Here is a 20,158-nt window from a genome sequence, read left to right on the forward strand (position 1 = left end):
CTCAGCGCTTTGCCAGGCTGTTGGCTGCTATTCCCATCCCCACCTGGCCCCAGCAGGTATGATCAGGTTAGCTGCTGCTTGGCGGACGCCGTGGGCGTGGTAGGAATTCTGGGCCCCGGAGCCATTCAAGGTCAGGGGCGCACGCTTCCATCCTAGGCCTCCCCCCACTCCAGGCCATTCTCCTGCAAGGCTGGGACACTGCCAGTTCCAATCCAGGGTTGGAGATCGGGAAAGATCCCTTTGAGAGAGACTCAGGCCAAACTAGGAGGGACAAGGCGGAAAGGGGCTGGGATCCTGGCCTTGTCACTTACCCTTCTCTCTGTAAGCCGCCCTCTGCTCCCAGGACTCTTGCATTTTCTTCTTCTTTTCTTCCCTCCTTTCTTCCTCTTTATCCTTCCCTTACTTCTTCCTTCTTTCTTCCCTTCCCTTCATTTGCCTTTCATCTTCATTCTCTCTGTGCCCAGTTTTCTGTCTCCACTTCCTGTCCTCCCATCTCTTCCTCTGGTAGGGACCCAGGGCTGGCTTGCGGAGAGCCTGGGGGTGGGGGTGTTATTTTCTTCTGCGTGCTCACGTTGTGGTCGGAATCTGCCAAGGAAGGGTTCGCATGGGACAGCTGTCGGGCTTGTGGATCTGGGCCTGGTTTGCCGCTGCACAGACAAGGCCTCGGTTATGATCACGACCGGATGGCGGCGGCCTTGCGTTCTTACTCCGCCGGTCCGCAACCACAGCCTGAGAGATTCGATTAGAGGGCATTCGCGGCATTTTTGTGTGCCCACACTGAGGGCAAGGAGGCCTTCGCTGGCCTCACTGGGCAACTGAGTCTGGGACCTGGGCTGAGGCCCAGCCAGGCTCTGTGGAGCCTGGCCACGCAGGGAACCCCGCCTGGAAGCTTTCTCCGCTTTCGCTGGCCTGCCGGTCCCAACTCTGACTTTAACCGCGATAAGGGAGCCCTGCTAGGGCAAAGATTGGTTGCTTGTTTGCCCGTAGTTTCTGTCAGGTTCAGAGTCTGTTAGAAAAGGCATCCTTGTGCGGATGGGTGCTGGAGAAAGGGACCCTTCCAGCTCCAGTCTGTTTCAAATAATAGGGGAAAGGAATCTTAAATTCCGCTATCATTGTGTTATCAACTTGAGCCCTTGTTGCAAGTTGTAGTCCACCGTTGGAGAACAGTAGAACCATTCTTGCTACCGAACTGAAAACAACTTTCATCCCTCCCTGCCCCCCAAAACACACACACACACACACACACACACACACACACACACACGCAGGGGCCTTCAGACTCATGCCCAAGGAGCTGTGCTTCCCTTCCCAGCTGTGGCTGCGGGCCCTGGAACTGTTTCCATTGCTCTGCCTGCGGCCCTGTTATCTGAAAGGCCAGCACACCGCTCTCCCCTTAGCTCCTCTGTGCCGTTTTCCGGACCAGAGTATTGGATTTGTTTTGGAGGCCAAGGTTTTAGAACTCTCAGGCGAAAAGAGGCGGTTTGTAATTACATCCATTTATTATTTTTTTATTATACACACACAGTCCCTTTCATTTCCAAAATAAAAGCTGACTCAAAAGCCTGAATATTTTCTCCCCAAATCTCTGGGCAGAAGGGTCATGTTAGGTTTTTCTGATTTTTCTCCTCTTTTAGGCACCAGTAAGGCCTTCTTAACACTCAGCGCCTGCTAATTATTTGGTAACTGTCCTATTCTGGGGGCTAAGGCTATTTAAATAGTCTTTTTATACTTAAAAAAAGTACTAATAATAATTCAAGGCTTCTCTGGGCAAAAAAAGTCGAAAAGCAACTGGGCGAGTCCAGCCTGTTTGCAGACAATTACAATTAGGAGCGAGGTTTCTTCCAGGGTTAATATTTCTTAATGAAAATCTCAGAGGCACCGCGAACTGCCCAATATTTGGGACACACCGGGATGCGGTGGGGGTGGGGATAAGGCAGAGGAATTTACAAGGAAAGGAAAATATTACGGGGGAGGAGGCTAAGACGACCAGGACCAGCCACGTCGGAGTTCACAGTGTCGGCCACTTCCCTCTTCCGGCGAGAGCGGATAAAGGGGCACCCGGTTGGTCTCCGCCACTCGCTCTGGGGGAGAGCCCGGCATTTGAGGGTCCCCGTCCGGGATAGGGATGTATCAGGGTTTGGGGGAGGATTACTGGAACTGTTGGGGAGGATGAAGGCAGAAAAGGAGGTGGAAGCGCCCTGGCCGCCGGCCCTCGCCGCCGGGGAAGTGGGCTAATGAGAAACACACTCTTGCAGGCACAGTGTTCGCACGTGAATTTAATTACCCCGTTTTTAGGAGTCGCTGCTTTCCGTTCGGATTTGGGGTGGGTTTTTTGTTCCAACTAACAGAGACCGCGAGGCCTTTTAATTTAACCCTGAAAGACTCTGAGGGGTGAGAAATACCCTCCTCGATGTGGCCAAGCCAAGGAATGGGATTAAAGTCAATGCCCCGTGCCCCTCCCCATTTTAATTTCTAGCCCTGGACTTGAGCTGCGGTAGCCTAGCTTTGGGCCTCGTAACCCTTTTCAGCCGACCGGCCTGGTGAAAACCGAGGCAGGGCCCGGGGCGGTGGCCAGGAAGAAAGGAAGGAAGGAGCCCTGAAGAACCCATACTGGGCCCCGAGGCCAGCCGCTCCGGTGCGGGCCTCCCAGCTGCTGGAGCCGCGCGGTCTCTTCGGCTGGACTGCCTTCTCGCAGGCCGATCTCGCCTTCCACTGAGGCTGCCTTGTGTTTTTTGCGCAGCTCGGGTTTGGGGAGTGCGACAAAGCTTGCAGAGCTCAGCGTGAAGGCCTTTGAGGTCTGGGCACAGGGTTGGGTCTCCTGCGGCGTTCGCCTGGGCATCGTGATTCCCGGCTGAGGACTAGGAGGGCGCGGGGGCGCGGGGTCGGGTCCGAACCCGCGGCACAACCAGGCCCTCAGACCCTTCGGCTCAGGCACAGCCGGGCGCTCCTCGGTGGCGCGCTCGCTGGCGGCGCTGCGGCGAAGCTGGGAGCTAGCAGCCCTGGTGCCCTGGGATCCAATGGGGCCGATTGCAGGGCTCCACAATAGGCGGTGCCCTCTCGGAGGGAGGTCTGTCCCTGCCCAGCGCGCTCGGGCAGGGGCGGTGGTGGCTCAGTTTGGGACGGATACTGCGTTGAATTTGACTTCTCGAGGCCGGCCGGGGGTAAACGCGCATCTCCGGGGACTGCAGGAATTATTTACAGGGAGCTCGCCAACCAAACACAACAGTCTAATTTAACCTTTCCAAGTCCTCATAAATTTTTACAGCTGGGAGCCACGGCGAAGCAAACGAATCTGTTGGTCGTTCCCAACTTCCCACCAGCCTGTGTGGCTTCTGAAACAGTAACTCCTTATGAAATATCATAAATATAGATTTAAATACAGTAGAGCGAGAATGCGATTTGGCTGCTTTTTTATGGCTTCAATTATTGTCTAATTTTATGTGAGGGGCTCCACTGGCCGCACTCGCACGCGGGACCCGCGCCTTGCTGATGGCGTGATTAATTGTGATATAAAATAGTCCGCTTAAGAAGTGTGTGTCTGGTGGTGGCGGTGGGAGGGGAGGGAGTACAGAGGCAAGGCCAGATTTGATCTTTTAATCTTCGTTGGCCACAATTAAAACAAACCCGATCGTGGAGCGCCGCGATCCCTTTGCATAAAAACATATGGCTTTTGCTATAAAAATTATGACTGCAAAACACCGGGCCATTAATAGCGTGCGGAGTGATTTACGCGTTATTGTTCTGCCGGGCGGGCACGTGACGCGCGCGGCCAATGGGGGCGCGGGCGCCGGCAACTTATTAGGTGACTGTACTTCCCCCCCTGGTGCCACCAAGTTGTTACATGAAATCTGCAGTTTCATAATTTCCGCGGGTCGGGCCGACCGGCCGGGCACGGGGCACAGCGATGGCCACCACGGGGGCCCTGGGCAACTACTACGTGGACTCGTTCCTGCTGGGCGCCGACGCTGCGGACGAGCTGGGCGCGGGCCGCTATGCGCCCGGGGCCTTGGGTCAGCCTCCCCGGCAGGCCACCACGCTGGCGGAACACCCCGACTTCAGCCCGTGCAGCTTCCAGTCCAAGGCGGCGGTGTTCGGCGCCTCGTGGAACCCGGTGCACGCGGCGGGCGCCAATGCGGTGCCCGCTGCAGTGTATCACCACCATCACCACCACCCTTACGTGCACCCCCAGGCGCCCGTGGCGGCGGCGGCCCCGGACGGCAGGTACATGCGCTCCTGGCTGGAGCCCACGCCTGGCGCGCTCTCCTTCGCGGGCTTGCCCTCCAGCCGGCCTTATGGCATTAAACCTGAACCACTGTCCGCCAGAAGGGGTGACTGTCCCACGCTTGACACTCACACTTTGTCCCTGACTGACTATGCTTGTGGTTCTCCTCCAGTTGATAGAGAAAAACAGCCCAGTGAAGGCGCCTTCTCCGAAAACAATGCTGAGAATGAGAGCGGCGGAGACAAGCCCCCCATCGATCCCAGTAAGTGTCTCCACCCTTCAGACCGGCCGCCGCCTCCACGCCGGCCACCAGGATCTGCCAGCCCTTCAGCTTTCTCTTGAGTCTGCCTTCGCCTACGCTCGGAGCCTCTTGAGCAGGGGCCGGGAACCAGAAGTTGCTGTTTAGGATGCCTCGGATGGGGCCCCAATTCCAGAGAGCAGTACAAGCTGGCTGCTGGGTTCGGGGGGAGGGGAGGCGGCTGCTGCCGAGAGAGAGGGGGGGCGGGGCGGGCGCTGCCGGCCAAGCCAAGACCAGCCGCCCCTCTCCCTGGCTGCCCGGTACCAGGACAGCAATACTTTGGGCCGTTCTTCGAAAGCAGCTCGGCAGAGAGAATCTTTTGTGCGGCTAGATTGTCCTGGAGCGGCGGCAGCGACTGCAACCTAGACACTGGAGAAGACGGCCGATCCCCTCCACTTCTTGCCTTCAGCCAGTGGCGGCGTAAATCCTGCCCAAGATGAGGCTGTAGGCGACCGGGCCACGGTGGTCCCCATGCCAGATTATTCAAAGAAACTGGAGAAGTGATCAACGCCCTTGGGGCGCCTAGGGGCGCCATGCCGGCTGCCCGGCTCCTGCGGCCTTCCAGGGAAGTCAAAGAAGGAATGGGGAAAGTAGAAGGAAAGGTGGGGAAGGGAGGATACAGAGAGAGAGATGTGTGTGTGTTAGCGAGAGGGAGAGGAGAATATTAATGTTACAGGAACACAGGGCAGCGTGCTTTCCCCCCCTGCCTGGCAAGAAGAGGATCTATTTTCAAATTTCACGCCTCGCACTGTGTGCAGAGGGTGGAAAGAAGGAGAGGAAAAGGACAGGAGGATAGAGGAGAAAGGAGGGTCTTGTAAGGGAGGGGGAAGCCGAGGTTTTACTGCGTGCAATTGTAAGTGACCGTTCCTCTGTCTGTCTGCCACGATTCCATTGTGTACGGTTCCACAGCCCTTCCCTCACCAATTCAGCCGCGTCCTGCACTTTGGCGGAACACCCCAGGGGGTTCCCTGGCTCCCAGTGGAGGGGGAAGTAGGTGCTTCTCCTCTTTCTAAATCCTCTGTCTGTCTCCCTCGCAGGCAACCCAGCTGCCAACTGGCTCCACGCACGCTCCACGAGGAAGAAGCGCTGCCCCTACACCAAGCACCAGACGCTGGAGCTGGAGAAAGAGTTTCTGTTCAATATGTACCTCACCAGGGACCGCAGGTACGAGGTGGCCCGACTGCTCAACCTCACCGAGAGGCAGGTCAAGATCTGGTTCCAGAACCGCAGGATGAAAATGAAGAAAATCAACAAGGACCGAGCAAAAGACGAGTGATTCAATTGGAGTTCGTTTAGAAAAGAGAGAGCGAGCTAGAGAGAAAGAGAAAGGACTGCCCGATCCCTCTCCCACCCCTATTCCACCCCAGCCTGCACCACCCCGCACAAAGGGGCTCTAAAGTCCAGGCCTCATCTCCCCCTGGCCAGCCCTGCTCAGGCTGGCTCCCCCCGGCCTGCCGCTTTGACGGAGGAGGTATTGTAAGCTTTCCATTTTCTATAAGATGAAAAGAAAAGAAAAAAAAAAGGTGGGGGGACATTTTCGCTGATGGCTGTGTGTGCTAGCTTGTATATATTTTTAAAAAAAAATCTACCTGTTCCTGACTTCCAACAAACAAACAAACAAAAAAAAACTACCTTTTTATAATGCACAACTGTTGATGGCGGGCTGTATAGTTTTTAGTCTGTGTAGTTAATTTAATTTGCTCTTTGTGCGGCAGAGCGATCTGCCCAGATACTTGAACACTGTGTTTTATTGTGGTAATTATGTTTTGTGACTCAAACTTCTGTGCTGGGTGACGCACCCGTTGTGATTGTGAGAGCTTAGAATTCAATTTCTACTCAGGTCGTTGATAAGGGAGAAAAACAGTTGCATAGAGTATAGCTCTGTAGTGAAATATGTCTTCTGTATGACTAGGCTGTTAACCTTTGATTGTAAACTAGCTGTAAGGATTTCCCAGTGAAATAAAATTTTGAAAGAAAGAAAGTGTTCTCCAGGATGCATAGATTTCATGGTTTTCTCCTCTTTTTGCAATGTGGCCATTTTAGTCTCTACACACGCTATAGACCTGTCTTGTTCATTGTATATATAATCCACATATTAAAGAAAAAGTAATCAGACAAGCTTGAATATTGTTTTTGCACCAGATGAACATTGAGGAAATTCGGAGCTATACGTATGTGCAGAAGGTTACTACCTATGGTTTACATTTAATTTTGATTGGGGGGGGAATGAATGCTTATTGTAATGGAGTTAATTTTATTGATAATAAATTATACACTATGAAACCGCCATTGGGCTACTGTAGATTTGTATCCTTGATGAATCTGGGGTTTCCATCGGGCTGAACATACACTGTATATTTTGCAATAGTTACCTCAAGGCCTACTGACCAAATTGTTGTGTTGAGATGATATTTAACTTTTGCCAAATAAAATATATTGATTCTTTTCTATTTATTGCGGGTCAGCTCTTTGCACCTTTTCCTCCGGGATAGGGGAGCGTGGGCAGAGTCTCTGGGTGGGGGCCGGGGTGGAGGAGGACAGAATCTCAGTTTCACCCCTGGCGGGTTTTTGGAGCGGGAACCTGCGGCAGCCAGCGGCGCTCCCCCTCCCGCCGGCTGCCTGGCGGCGCGAGCAACCGAGGGAAGCTGGGCAATGAGGGGCGGCGAGGCCTAGCTCCCGGGTTTGACCGGTCCCATTTGCGGGGAGGCCCAGAGGCCTCTGAGGAGCTGGGCTGGGGTCTCGGGTCTCGTTGGCCAGTAGCAGTGAAAGGCCACCCTTTCATCCTGGTGCCCCAAGAAATTTCCCTAACCCGGGTCCGCTGAGACCCCTGTGGCCTTCCCTGGCATGCGGCGGGGAGCGTGAGGGCAGGACCGGGAGCTGATGGGCCTGCCTCCTGAGGCGTCTCCGAGGAGGGAGACAAGAGCCCCGCTGCCCCGACGCGGCCGCCAGGACAGACGTTTGGGGACTCTCAAGGGACCGAAGTCTTGCGCCCCCGCACCTCAGCGTCCTGTCAGGCTGGCCCAGGGGATTCTGGGTTCCGTCCCGCACTCCCCTCCCGAGCACAAGTCCTGGCAGAGGCAGGGCCTAGGCAGCCGGAGAGCTTGAAGCGCCATAAAAGCAAATGAGGGCTGTTGCCGTTTATGGGGTGTAAAGGGCTGCGGGGGGAACAGCCACAACTGCGGAGGCCCAAGCGCCTTATGGATGTGGCCAGAGGGTTCAGCCTAATCTCCCCCCTTTTCTTTTCTCGCTCTCCCCGCCCTCCCCCCACCACCCCGAGACTGCTGGAAAGTTATCCGAGGTCCGACGCCTAAAGGGGGAACCAGGACGCCGGGGGATGGGTCTTCCCCTCACACCCCCACCCCCACCCCGCCGCCAGGTTTGGACGCCCTCTGTTGTTGCAGACAGAAGGAACTTCAAAGAATGGGCAGTAAGGGTGTGCCATAAAGGCCGGGTCTGCGAACTGTCTGGAATTCGGCCCTTAATGAGTTTACAACTGTCCAGCCCCAATTAAGATTTTCCACCAAAGCCCTTTCATTTGTTTGCTCTGTCTGCACCGATAAAGCGGCTGCGGAAACAACTCTTTTATGGGCACTGCGCTCTCGGCAGCGTAGATTCCGGGCTCCACGCACACCCCCCAGGGACTGGGCCCTCGCCCAGCTTTGGGAGTGGGGCGCCGGGCCCGCCCGGGTGGCTGACGAAGTTCAGGCGGGGCCGCCGGGGCCGCAGTGCAGAGATTCCGCCAGCAGATGGCAGTATGGCTCCACGCAAGAGGCGCCCGCGCCGCCATCTCCCGCCGCCGCAACCCTGGGAAGTTCCTAAGATGTCGACTTGACGCTAGCCTTTCTCGAACGGGAGCCCCAGATTTGAATGAACTGCGGTCGTATATTTTCTTTGCTGCTCACGCCGGGGCCGGAAACCTCGCTGGGAAACAAGCAAGCGGTGGCGCTCGCTCGGTCTGCACCGCTCCCGCCCCCTTTCGTCTCCCCGATTCCGGAGGCCTAGCGCTGCGTGGCTGCGGCTGTCCGGCGGCTGCGGGGCTGTAGCTCCAGGCGCGGGGGTGGCTCTAGGGTCACCGTCCCCAGGCCGGGACAAGCCCTCGGACGCTCGGAGAACTCGGTTGACCAGCGGACAAACAAGGACTAAGGCCTACAGCCCCGGGACTTGGTGACCCCCGAGACGGTGTGCAGAGGGCGCAAACCTTGGCCAAGGGTCCTGCGGCAGCCGGGGAGGCTCCCTAACGCTGCGCCCCGGTTCGAGGCCCGGTGAGCCAGCAACCCGCAGGAGAGCCAGGACCCCAGGACCCAGCCGCCTCGAATAAGTGACAATAAAATGAGGCGGCTGAGAATCGGGGGGGAAGGCATTCTTGGTGACTTTCTAGTGTGGGTTTGGCGGCTGAATTGCCCGGGATGGGGAATCCCTGGGAGCACACCCGGGACTGCTTTGATTGTTCTAAAATAAATGCGATGTTTAAAATAATTATAATAAATCCTAGCTCCAGGATAGGAGTTCACGTCGTGAAAGCTGCCCTTGCTTTCTCTCGCCACCGAATTTCCTCGGCAGTGGAGCTGCTCAGGCTGCTCTGGTTTCCCGTGTTCAGGAGGTGAGGAGGAGGGAGGGGACCCCAATCTAGGTCCAGCCTATCCTGGACCCTGGGCGGGGAACACGCCCCGGAACCTTCCAGGAGGAGGCCACGAGTGCGGGTGCGAGGAGCAGCCCTGGTGCAGAATGGCTTCAGAGGGAAAACGCAAAGCAAACAGAACCCTTCGAAGCACCCCGGAGCCCTGTGAACACGCCACGCAGTGTATTTATTTGGGTTGTAATAGTCTCTGCCAAGCCCACAAAATGTTTACAACCTGCGTCTCCGCGTTGTACACGCTGTAAAACTGGGGACTGGATTTTGGCTGACAGATCTCCTGAGTGTTTGTCTCTCTCTCTCCCTCCCGCTCTCTCCCTCTCTTCCTCCCTCCCTCCCTCCCTTCCCTCTCCTCCCTTCTTCTCTGTTTATATACACACGTTGGGATTGCAGACACACGTCTTCATTATATTTCCTTATATAACACACAATATTTCACAGCATCTGATTGTAAGAAGGGTTTTATAGCTTCCCCGAGAGCCGCCCGTGGTCATGTATCCAAGCTGCAGATAGAAAGCTCAATTGATGTAACTACACATAAATGGCGAAGGAGCAGATCCGTGGCGACCGCTCCTCTCCGCCGATTACGGAGGCTCCAGGTAGGCGCCGGCCGGTTGGGATCTCAGAGGCCTCCTGGACCGCCACGCCGCGCCTCCCTTGCCCTTGGCCGGCGGACGGCTGGGAGGCGGCTCTCCTGGCTCGGCTGCCTGGGAAGCGCTTCTCTGTTAGCTGAGCAGACAAACCCCCCCGCGTCAGCCCCAGCCCCTTTGCACTCGCCCGGCGTGGATGTGTCCCCGCGCCGCGACCGGGGACTGCTCAGTGACTGAAGAACCACGCGCAGCCCGTGCGAGGGGGCGTGGGTGGAAACGTTTCCAGAAGCAAATCGCCATCCGCCAGACTTGAGGCTTTCCCAGAGCTGGGCTTATATTCTCAGCTGGGTTTAAATATCGAGCACTATTTGGTAACAAGAAGCAAGGGAAACACATTCTGCTTGGTAGGTAGGAACCCAGCTCCAGGACAGCAGTGAGAAAAATGTCTTTATATGAAGACGGCTCGGCTGATTAGAAACCTCCCGCACGTGCCTGCTCCAGGCTGATCGTCAACGAGTATTTCTGTGAATATTATCACATATAACCCAGTGCATTTCTGTCTTTTCAGCCAAATAAGTAGGAAATCAATGGCTCGAGAACATGCGATTAAGGAGGCCTTACTGAAAGCCTGGCTCTGACTGGCCTTTTCGTTTTAAAACGCCGCCACCGAAGGCTGGAGGAAAGAGAGAAGCCCAGAAACGAAAGAAAGGATTTGGCACCCGCGGGCCTCGGCCCAGTTGGCTGACTTGGGCCCAGAAAGGCTGAGGCCTGGCCGGCAGTATCTGGATTCTCCCTGGCCCAAGCGGAGGGGCAGCGCGCCCTGCCAGGACCGTTTGGACCTGCGCCGGCCAAAACCCAAGCAGGGATGAGCCTGTGGCGTGAGCTCCCAGCCCTCTGGCTGGGATTGCGTTCCTTCCCGCGCTCCCCAAACTCTGTCCCCGCTTGGTCTGGGTCGTCTCACTTCGGGGCAGGTTTTACTTTAAACGCCATCGCTGTCGGCTGCTCCAGCCGCCCAAGTCTAGACAGACGACGGCAGCGGCGGCGGGGCCGGGTCTTTCTCTTTGCATCTTGCTCTGTGTCACCCGGGGAACAATTTATTGGTCTAAAGCTGTCTAATTCTGCCTCTTTGATCTCCTAGCTTTCTTGCTTGCTTCATCTTCCTTTAACTTTTTTAGGTTTTTATTTCCTGCCAGAAAGCGATGCTATTTGGAATATTTAGTTTTTCTTCCCTTCCCATGTTACAACCTCCATTCCCCGACTGAGACATGCTATCATCCTGATCCTCCATAAAGGGCATCCCCGGATATTGCCCCCCCCCCAGCCCCTGTGCCCCCAGGGGAAACCAGCAGGCGCCCACCTGCCCGGACAGCCCCCCCCCCACGCCCCTAGGCACTCCGGTAGGCAGGAACTGGGGCTCCTGTTGCATCCGGGTCTGAACCCTCTTGCTGCCTTTTGTGCTCCTGGGACCCCCAGAGAGGGTGCAGTGAACGGGCGGGTGGCCTGGACCCTCTGAAAGTGATGGGAAGTGCTTTGTACACAAGGAACCAAACTCTATAATTTAGAGGAGAATTTCCGGGGCAATTCCATTGTGAGGTCGGGTTTATGGTGTGCAATCGAGCTGAGCAGTAAAAGGCACACTGACCTGGCGGCTGGGCTTCCAGCACGGCCTGAGCAGTTTATGAGGCGTTTAGGGGAAGGGTTTGCCCCACCACACTCCACCGAGCAGTGGGCGAAAGGGGCTTCGGTTGGTCCAACCCTGCGCAGGGGTTGGAGGTTTGGAAAGGTAAGCTCCACGCTTTGGGGTCCTGGATGGGAAGGAGGGAGACTATTATGTGTTCCGCTCTCTGTGAGCCAGTCTTGGAAATGTGAAGCCACCAGAACTGGGTGGTCTTTCTAGAGGGGTCCCCCTATTTGTTTTGGTGGTCTCCAAAAGAAATGGAGATCCATAGTGGGCTGAAGTCCCTAGGTACCTGGGCCCCCTTCTCTCCTCTCAAACTGGCTCTAAAGTATGTATTGCTTGCTCCCAGGCACCCAAGCCCATGAGGAGCTGGTGGAGGCCCATGGGTGGCCCCGGTGAAGTCTTCCAGAAAAGTCCCAGCGCTAGGGGTACCTGGAAAGGTGTGGGGCCTGAGGTTCCTCCAACCTTAGGGGAAAGAGACTTGGTTCCCCCTTGAGCGAGGGGGAACCAGAGGTTGCTGGGAGGACAAAAGAGTGTCCAACTATTTTTTAGGCTGCCAGAGGCCAGCCAGGTGCCCAGGAGCGAATGCACAGAGTCTGCCAGGGCAGCGGTGTCCAGGAGGAGGGAGGGGAACCCCACGTTAATAAATCTGTTGGCAAATGAGGCTCATTAATAGATAAATATTTCACTGCTTCCTTTAAGACGGATAAACAGTGTGCCGCCGATTAAGGAAAGGAAGCTGGGAGACGTTGACTTTATTCGAACCACATGGTTCCAGTTTGCGGTGGCGTTCTCGCTGCAGCTGGAAGCGACGCTGCGCCGGGCCCCATCTGGATCATAGTCTAAGTGGGCCTATTGCCCGGTGGACCTGGGCGGGCGGCGGGGAGTGGGGGAGACGCGGGCAAAGAAACGATTTGCCCGGAGCTGAGACTTGCCCCTGGGCTGCGGGTGGGGCAGGCGGGTGCGCAGAGTGTAGAGTCCCTCCCTAGTCTGGGTCAGTAGACAGGGGTCGGGAGGGCCTGCAGGCTTGGTCCAGAGTTCGGTAATAGGCTAACGGAGGCTGTGCCCGGCCGACCCCTCGCAGCCTCTGCAGGCCAGTTGTCCACGCTGCGGTGGGCAGGGCGCTCGCGCGGAGCCTCGGGGTCCTTTTCCCGCGGGAGGCGTCAGGCCGGCCAGGAGCCGGCAGATTCGTTGGCCACATATTTGAGCCTCTTCCCCTTCCATTCTAGGCTGCCGCGGGCCCCGCGGAGCAAGACCACCTGTGAGGGCTGCTGAGATTGGCGGAGGCGGTCATGTGGGCGGTCACGTGCTGCGGCGAGCTCCGTCCAAAAGAAAATGGGGTTTGGTGTAAATCTGGGGGTGTAATGTTATCATATATCACGCTACCTCGTAAAACCGACACTGAAAGCTGCCGGACAACAAATCACAGGTGAAAATTATGAGTTCTTCGTATTATGTGAATGCGCTTTTTAGCAAATATACGGCGGGGGCTTCTCTGTTCCAAAATGCCGAGCCGACTTCTTGCTCCTTTGCGCCTAACTCGCAGAGAAGCGGCTACGGGGCGGGCGCCGGCGCCTTCGCTTCCACCGTACCGGGCTTGTACAATGTCAACAGCCCCCTCTATCAGAGCCCCTTCGCGTCCGGGTACGGCCTGGGCGCCGACGCCTACGGCAACCTGCCCTGCGCCTCCTACGACCAAAACATCCCCGGGCTCTGCAGTGACCTCGCCAAAGGCGCTTGCGACAAGGCGGACGAAGGCGCGCTGCACGGCCCGGCCGAGGCCAATTTCCGCATCTACCCCTGGATGCGGTCTTCAGGTAGGCGAAGCAGCTAGGCTGGCGGGGTGGGCGGCCGGGCGGACAGGCAGCGGGGAGCGCCGGGCTGGGGAGCGCGGAGCGCGGACAGAGGCGACTGCGAGCCGGCGGCCCCGTGACTCCTGGCGGCGCTGCCTTTCTGGTTTTAATTAGAGTCAAGGCGCCATAGCGTGGAGAGCCCGTAGCATTGTATGTAAATGAGGCTCATAAAACTTTTTATGACCCAATTAATGGGTTCGATCCTCGTAAATTTATTTAACTCCATTTGCCTTGGAATTTTAACATTTTGTTCGCTATTCTCTCTTTCTCTCTCTTTCTCTCCCCCTTTCTTCTCTCCCTCCCTCCTCCTTTTCCTTTCGGCCTGGCTTTTCTTTTTCAAAAGCAGGAAGAGCCAGACACATCATCAGGGCCCCTCTTACTCCCCTGTGCCAGGGGCCAGTTAAAGGAGGGGTGGGAAACGAGACCGGGGACAGGGGGTCGCAGTGCCCGTGGAAGGTCCGGGGATGGGGGCTTGGTCTTCTAGGGAGGAAAGGCGCCCCTGGAGTGCGGACCGCCCGAGGGTCACCCACTTGCCTAGCAAGGGGCGGGGGAAGCGGCCCAGCTCGCCTTTGAATGGCAAAAGCGCAGCGTCTCCCACTTGCCCACACTCTATATTTACAATTTCCCTTTGTCAGGGGGAAGCAGGACATTGTGGAAGCCTAGCCGGCTGGAAAGGGCGGTTGTAAAGTTGGGATTCTGAGCCTTTCCTCCTCACACAGCTGCCTGCGCGTCGGGCACCGCAGTTGGGGTCTTCCGCTAACACTCCCGCTCCTCCCCCAGCTCCGTTCGGGGGCGCGGGCGGAGGGGGGACGCGCGCCCGGCTCAGCGCTGGGAGAAAGGTGCAGGCTCTGGGACGGCGGCCTGGCTAATGCACTGTCCTGTCTGTCTCTGTTGGTTTATCTGTCCATGTGTGCATGTGTCCATGTGTCCGCATGTCTGCTCCAAGGGCCCGACAGGAAGCGGGGCCGCCAGACCTACACGCGCTACCAGACGCTGGAGCTGGAGAAGGAGTTCCACTTCAACCGCTACCTGACGCGGCGCCGCCGCATCGAGATCGCCCACGCGCTCTGCCTCACCGAGCGCCAGATCAAGATCTGGTTCCAGAACCGCCGCATGAAGTGGAAGAAAGAGCATAAGGATGAGGGTCCGGCCGCCGCAGCCCCCGAGGGCGCCGTGCCCGCCGCTGCCGCCACCGCCGCCGCTGCCGCCGCCACCGACAAGGCCGACGATGAGGACGAAGACGAAGAAGATGACGACGAAGAGGAGGAGGAATGAGGGGCCAAGTCGGGGCCCTGGCTGCACCAGACAGTCGGGAAAAGCGTCTTTAGAGACTCATTGATTTTATTTACAAAAGTGGAAAAAAGAAAAAGAAAACGTAAAAACAACAACAACAACAACAAAACAGTCCCCAACCTGCACCCATCTGCCCCATTACCCACTTCAGCTCCCATCTTTTCTGGACCGAGCAGCCGCCTAGACTGGGTCCCCTTGGGGATCTCTCTGCCCCCAGGACCCCCAGCAGACACCCTTCCTAACCCCAGTCCGACCAGCTCGGTGCTGGCACGGCTAAAATACTACCTAGCACAGGCCTCGGCCAGAGGCACCCCAAACTACCTATGGGCCCAGCCCCAGTAGGCCTCCACTCCCAGGAAGCCCAGCGTGTCCCAACACTGGCAGACACCCAGCACCTCCCCCATACCGGCAAGGACCTGATTTTCTCAGTACTACCTACTCGTCCCAAACTACCTATTTTGTGCTCACTGGCTCGCCTGCTACCTAGTGCCGGGCCCTTCCCCGGCCAGGCCCCTCCTGCTTCTCCCTGGCAGCCTTTGGGGTCCCTGAGGCTGCATGGAGAAGGCGCTGGGGTCCGGGGACCAGGGTATTGGCTTCTATTTAAATTGAAAAATAATATATTTATTCCAAAGCATTCTAAGTGCTGCAACCTAGAATCCCTCCTTCTCTGGCCTGGGCACCCCAAGTTCAGGCCCATTACCCCCACCTCTGGAGGGGAGCATTCCCAGGCTAGCTGCGGATCTCTGGGTTAGCTTCTGCTTAGTAGGACTGCAGAGATGCTCCCAGCCTCCCTGCACCTCCCCTGGCCCCTATGTCCTACTGTCCAGCCGTGTTGAATATGTACACCCTGACTTTTCCTACAATAGCAAATATTGTATATTTGAACAAGATTTTTTTTTTTTTTTGGTCATTTATATAGTCTTGAGGCTCATTTGTAAGGCAGTGTCTTGACTTGGGAAGGATGTGTTAATGGGGTGACTTTGTAGCATGGTGTGTTGTCTTGAGCTAACTTTATAGCTGGTGGGGAGGGCCGATGCCCTTCCCAATGCCCTTCATCTCTTGTGTTGTCCTGCGTCCCCCTTGTCCTTGTAGGGTCTAGCTGGGGGTTCCAGGAATGGGAAGGCACACTTCCTGTCTTGCCCAGCTAACCGTGTTTTATGTAACAGAAAAATAAAGATGCTTGGTGACAAAAAGGTGTGGACTGCTTTATACAGGGGGGCCTGGGAAAAAGAGGTAAGCCTGGCTGGGGTTAGCCTAGCCAGGGTTTGCTATGTCTGGATGCCCACAGGAGCTTTGGGGAAGCAAAAGTGGAAGGACAAATAAGGTCCAAGTGCTGAGTGTCCATGTATTGGCGTATACGTATAAGTCCCTTTTTGTGTGGCTTCTAAGGTGTAGATTTGTATAAGTGTGTGTACCTCTTTTGTATGTGTGTTTTATGTATGTCTGTGTGTATTACTCATGTATTACATGAGTCAGTAATTTTATGTAATTCTGTGTCCAAAATTGAGTGCATGTATTTCTGTGTCTATAATTGAGTGTGTGCATTTCTGTGTGTCCATAATTGCATATGTGCATTTCTCCAGAGATTTTCATCTTGGTTTTGTGTGTGTGTGCACAAATATCTTCCAGATCTCTTGAAAACGGAATCTTCGATGGATACATTATATTCTATGAATCTCCCTACAAAAAAAAAAAACCTCCACAAATTCCATGAGCAAATCCAAAATCTACCCTTTCCTCTAAGGCTGTGGGGTGGGCTTGGAAAGGGGTATTACCCTGCCAATGATCCCGAATTTTCCATAAGTCCTGAACAGGGCCCTATGCTAGGAGGTGGGATTCAGGGCCTCTGACGCAGCCCCCCTCCCACCCTGCATTCAGGCAAAGCAAGGGCGCCCGGGGAACAGCACTGCAACTGAGAGATATAGGAAGGGGCAGGGGCCCCGCAGACCGGGCTGCCGAGCCTTGGCGGGGGCGTCCAGGTGCTGGGAAGGTGGAGGTCTGGGTAGGGGCGAGGGGCGATGGGGACAGCGCAAAATAGGCTGAGCTGGCAGGCGATGACCTCGACTCCAGTCTCCTGCCTAGGTTGGGTCCGCTTCTTACTGCTCTTTTAATAAAACCCGGCCCAACTGGGTTTGTAAAACCTGCGGCCCCAAGTCGGGGCGGCCTCCGTGGTAAGATGGCGCCGGTGTAAGAGCTGCCTCCTCTTAGTGATGGGGAAAGGGTCATAAATCCGTTGTTGTTTATGAAAATTTACAACTTTGCAATACAACTTTATGAGTTGTTCGGCCCTTCCATTGGCCGCTGTCGGTCATGTGGATGGGAACCGTGAACATGAACTTTTTTATAATTTCCCTTGCGAGAATAGAGCCGCATTCTTTTGCTCCGCTCCGTCCTGCCTGCTTCGGAGCTCTGCCTTCCAGCCGGGCTTGGCTGCGCTTTGTCCGGCGATGGCGAGCGAGACGAGGCCCTGGCCCGGCCCGGCCTGGCCGCTCCCGCTGGAGGTGGGGCGCGTCCAGTTCCCGGCGCCGCGGCGGCCGCTTTGCAACTCGCAACCTGGCTAATTTCCTGCGTCCTCTGGCACCAGGAAGGAGGACGATTCGTCTCCTCGGCTGCCCAAGCGACAGCTGTCAGAGGGGCAGGAGCTTCTGGGAGCCGCCATCTGAAGGTGAGACATGTGGGGAGACAGGAGCAAAGGTGGTGAGATGGCAGCCGGCGCCGGCGGCGGTGGGAGAGGGCACCCAGGGCGGCTTTGAAGGGGGCATACTCACCCCCGCCCACACTCACCGTTCACACTTGCCCCCCCATCACGCGCGCGCCTGCACACACACACACTCCCTTTCTCTCCTCTCCCTGGCTCACCATGGCAGTAAATGCCAGCCTTCCTTCCGTGGCACAGCGTCCTGGCATGGGGCAGGAGCTCTGTGGTCTTCTCTCTCTTCTTCCCCAGCGACCTTGCCGAGCCCCAATGAAGTGGCCCCGCACTCGGCGTTCCCTACCAGCCTCTCGGGTTTGGATTTTTTTTTTTTTTTCATTCATGACCCAATTGGCTCGACTGAATTCCCCAACAACCGGAGACAGTTACCGACCTGGGGAGGTGGGAAGAGGTGAGGGCAGAGTGAATTAATTGACAGGCGTTTTATTCGTATCAACACAGCATCTTCTATTCGGAGGGAATCGGTTTCTGGAGAGAAGGGTAGAATGAGGAAAAAACAAACAAAAACTTACTAATTCAGCCAGGTTCCTCTGCTGATTGCCTGCTTCCCTTCACGCGGTTTCCCGATGACAGAGGTGTCTGAAGCGCGGGGAGAGGGACTAGGTGCGTGGGTGGAACTCTGTGTTGGAGGAGAGGATGGGGTTAATTGGCTGGGTGTTGCTTGGCGGGAAGTTTCGGTGCAGAGAAAATAGTGGTGTTATTGAGTGTGGCAGGGGCCGCAGCTAAGGTTGAAGGAAGGACGCGAACCGAGTCTGGGCGATAGGGGGACCCCCCACCCACCTCGGCGCAGCCGGCTGGCGACCGCACGCCCCACTTTCCGCGAGCGGCGAGAGGACCCTGGAGCCGCCCGCGGGGAGGCACGGAGGGTGCCGTGGGCGTTTGGCTTTCTGTGGCGCGGTGGCACAGACCGCGGCTTGGCCTGGGTGCGCCTCGGCCACGTTTGCCCCAGGAGCTTCCTGGGACTGCGACCAGAAACGATCCCGAGGTTCTGGGCTCGAGTTCTTTTTGTTTGTTTTGTGGCTTTGGTTGTTGTTTTCCCACCTTAAGATAATACCTTGGTATGCGTTAGAAAATTAAGAAGGAGCTGTGGATGTTTGGGACGGCCGCGCGCGCTGTGGGTGCGCTCGGGGCGGATAAAGCGGCGCTTTTGCGTCGCAGGGCCGCGGGCTGTCTGACTGCGGCTGCCGCGGGCACATTATTTATTGCGACCGCGCCGGGCGCTCGCTGCTGCCACGCTGTGGCCGTCGCCGGGACCGACGCCAGCCGCAGCCCCGCGTCGTGCAGCCTGGCGCGACTGCTGCGCGGGCCCCTCAGAGATTCCCAAGCAGGCCGAGGAGAGGGGGGCAAGGGAGGACCAGAGGGGCGGCCTCCCAGGGCCTGTCGGGAACCTCCCCCGCCTCGGCAACCCCTGACAAGAGCTGGACGCCCGACTAGCCTCGGGTCCTCCCCCCACCCCCAGCGCCATGGAGACTGGTTGCACAGGCGGCCTGGCACGTCATGGCTGCTTCTGTCCAAACTGCGCGTCCCAAGGCGCCCCTGGGGCGCACGCTGGTGCGGGGAAGGCGCCCGCTGCGGGATTTTGAAATCGGAGAGGCCACTCTTGGTCCCGAGGCCTGCAGGCCTGGCTGGCCCTGAGGAGGATTGACTATGGCAAGGAAGGCGGGCTTTGGCGGCAGGCGAGGGCCTGTGACAGGCAGAGGCCGCACCTGTATGCTGTGGGCTCTGGCCTGGGCTACAGATGCAGGCGGCCCCGGGGGGCCCTCAAGGTCCCCCCCACACACCGGCAGGCCGCCCTCCGGGCTGGCGGAGGTCGAGTGGGCAGCCCAGGGAAAGGGCGGACTGTGGGGCCCCGCTCGCCATCCAGTCCCCTTTGAAGAACAGCTGAAAGGTAAGTGGACTTTCTCTGTGGCTTTGACCTAGAAGAGAGAGTCCTGGTAGCCATTCTCACTATCCCAGGAGAGGCTCCCTCCAGCGTCTGGGGCTCCTATTCTTGCCTGAGTGTGGTGTGTCTCTCTCGCTCTGTTTCTCTCTCTCTCTCTCCATATATATATATATGCCTAATGCTGGTTGGAGAAATAAATTGGGCCATTGCCAACATAAGATGTACCAGCCTTGGCTAACACATAGAGATTTCAATTTATTTTTTTTTTCTATCTCAGTGCCTATAGAAGCTAGAAATACAATGTTTTTGGGTTTGTTTGTTTGTTTGTTTTTTGGCTCTTAGCTGAGAAATTAAATTCTGTCATTGTCTGGGGGTAATTGTTAAATTAAGAATCTAAGTCAAACCATAACAAATAATAACAATAGTAGTATATGGAGTAAATTGCCATCAGTCCCAATACTGTATGAGACCTGGAGGTATGACACAGAAATTATAAATGTTAACATTATCAACATCTCCCAACAGTTATTTTTGTCTTACACAATAATTTGTTTGAAATCACTGTCATCTGATGCTCTTGTTTAAGAAACAATAACTCAAACATGGTTTTCTTTGGACATAGCTTTTAAAAAATAGTTCCCTTTAGAATTTTTAACTTGAGTTTTCATTTTCACCTATCGTGTCCATTCTCTGAGGAAATTTGAGGGAAATATTACATTCTATCCTCTCCTGCCAGGTCCTTCTTTATATATGCAAAGGAGAAACTTTCCCAGCTTGGATTAGTTGGGGCACAGGCAGAAGGCTTCTGGGTGCAGCCCCCATCGGGTGGGCAGAAGCCACTTTCAAGGGTGCTCGCTAGGTTCTGTGGAGGCCACCCGCAGCCCAGTCCTTTCCCAGTTTTCTCCCTTTGAGGGAAGTGAGGGCAGGGGGAAAAATAAAAAAAGCAAGGAAGAGATTAAGGAAGTCGCTGGCAGATTCCTAGGAGGGCATCGCCAC

At 56.2% G+C, this 20,158-nt stretch overlaps 3 protein-coding genes and 1 long non-coding RNA gene across 7 annotated transcripts in view; 3 read left to right on the top strand and 1 right to left on the bottom strand.

Moving 5' to 3' along the window:
* The first annotated feature begins 3,601 nt into the window (after positions 1-3,601).
* Positions 3,602-6,970, top strand: HOXA9 (homeobox A9). Its single transcript, XM_008686436.2, has 2 exons — positions 3,602-4,484; positions 5,558-6,970. Exons 1-2 carry the CDS (start codon positions 3,905-3,907, stop codon positions 5,794-5,796), a joined length of 819 nt encoding a protein of 272 aa, XP_008684658.1. The 5' UTR covers positions 3,602-3,904; the 3' UTR covers positions 5,797-6,970.
* Positions 6,971-12,718: 5,748 nt separating this feature from the next.
* Positions 12,719-15,760, top strand: HOXA7 (homeobox A7). Of its 3 annotated transcripts, none has more exons than XM_040644161.1 (2): positions 12,719-13,238; positions 14,221-15,760. In XM_040644161.1, exons 1-2 carry the CDS (start codon positions 12,860-12,862, stop codon positions 14,547-14,549), a joined length of 708 nt encoding a protein of 235 aa, XP_040500095.1. In that variant the 5' UTR covers positions 12,719-12,859; the 3' UTR covers positions 14,550-15,760. The 3 variants fall into 3 exon arrangements, with proteins under 3 accessions (XP_040500095.1, XP_040500096.1, XP_040500098.1); XM_040644162.1 differs by lacking the exon at positions 14,221-15,760 and adding an exon at positions 13,618-14,159; XM_040644164.1 differs by lacking the exon at positions 14,221-15,760 and adding an exon at positions 13,621-14,159.
* A 1,392-nt stretch (positions 15,761-17,152) lies between these two features.
* HOXA3 (homeobox A3) overlaps positions 17,153-20,158 on the top strand; it is a 45,812-nt gene continuing 42,806 nt past the window's right edge. For both annotated transcript variants that reach the window (XM_040644157.1, XM_040644158.1), the window contains exon 1: positions 17,153-17,232. The gene's annotated coding sequence lies outside the window, so the exon portion shown is untranslated. The remainder of the gene's footprint in view (positions 17,233-20,158) is intronic.
* On the bottom strand, positions 17,321-18,422 carry LOC103658919. The gene is made up of 3 exons (XR_567341.2): positions 18,335-18,422; positions 17,793-17,899; positions 17,321-17,653 (listed from the first exon to the last, which is right to left on the bottom strand). It is a non-coding gene; the product is annotated as an uncharacterized LOC103658919 (long non-coding RNA).

This window comes from Ursus maritimus, unplaced genomic scaffold (genome assembly GCF_017311325.1).
Source record: "Ursus maritimus isolate PB19 unplaced genomic scaffold, ASM1731132v1 scaffold_3, whole genome shotgun sequence".
NCBI lineage: Eukaryota > Metazoa > Chordata > Mammalia > Carnivora > Ursidae > Ursus > Ursus maritimus.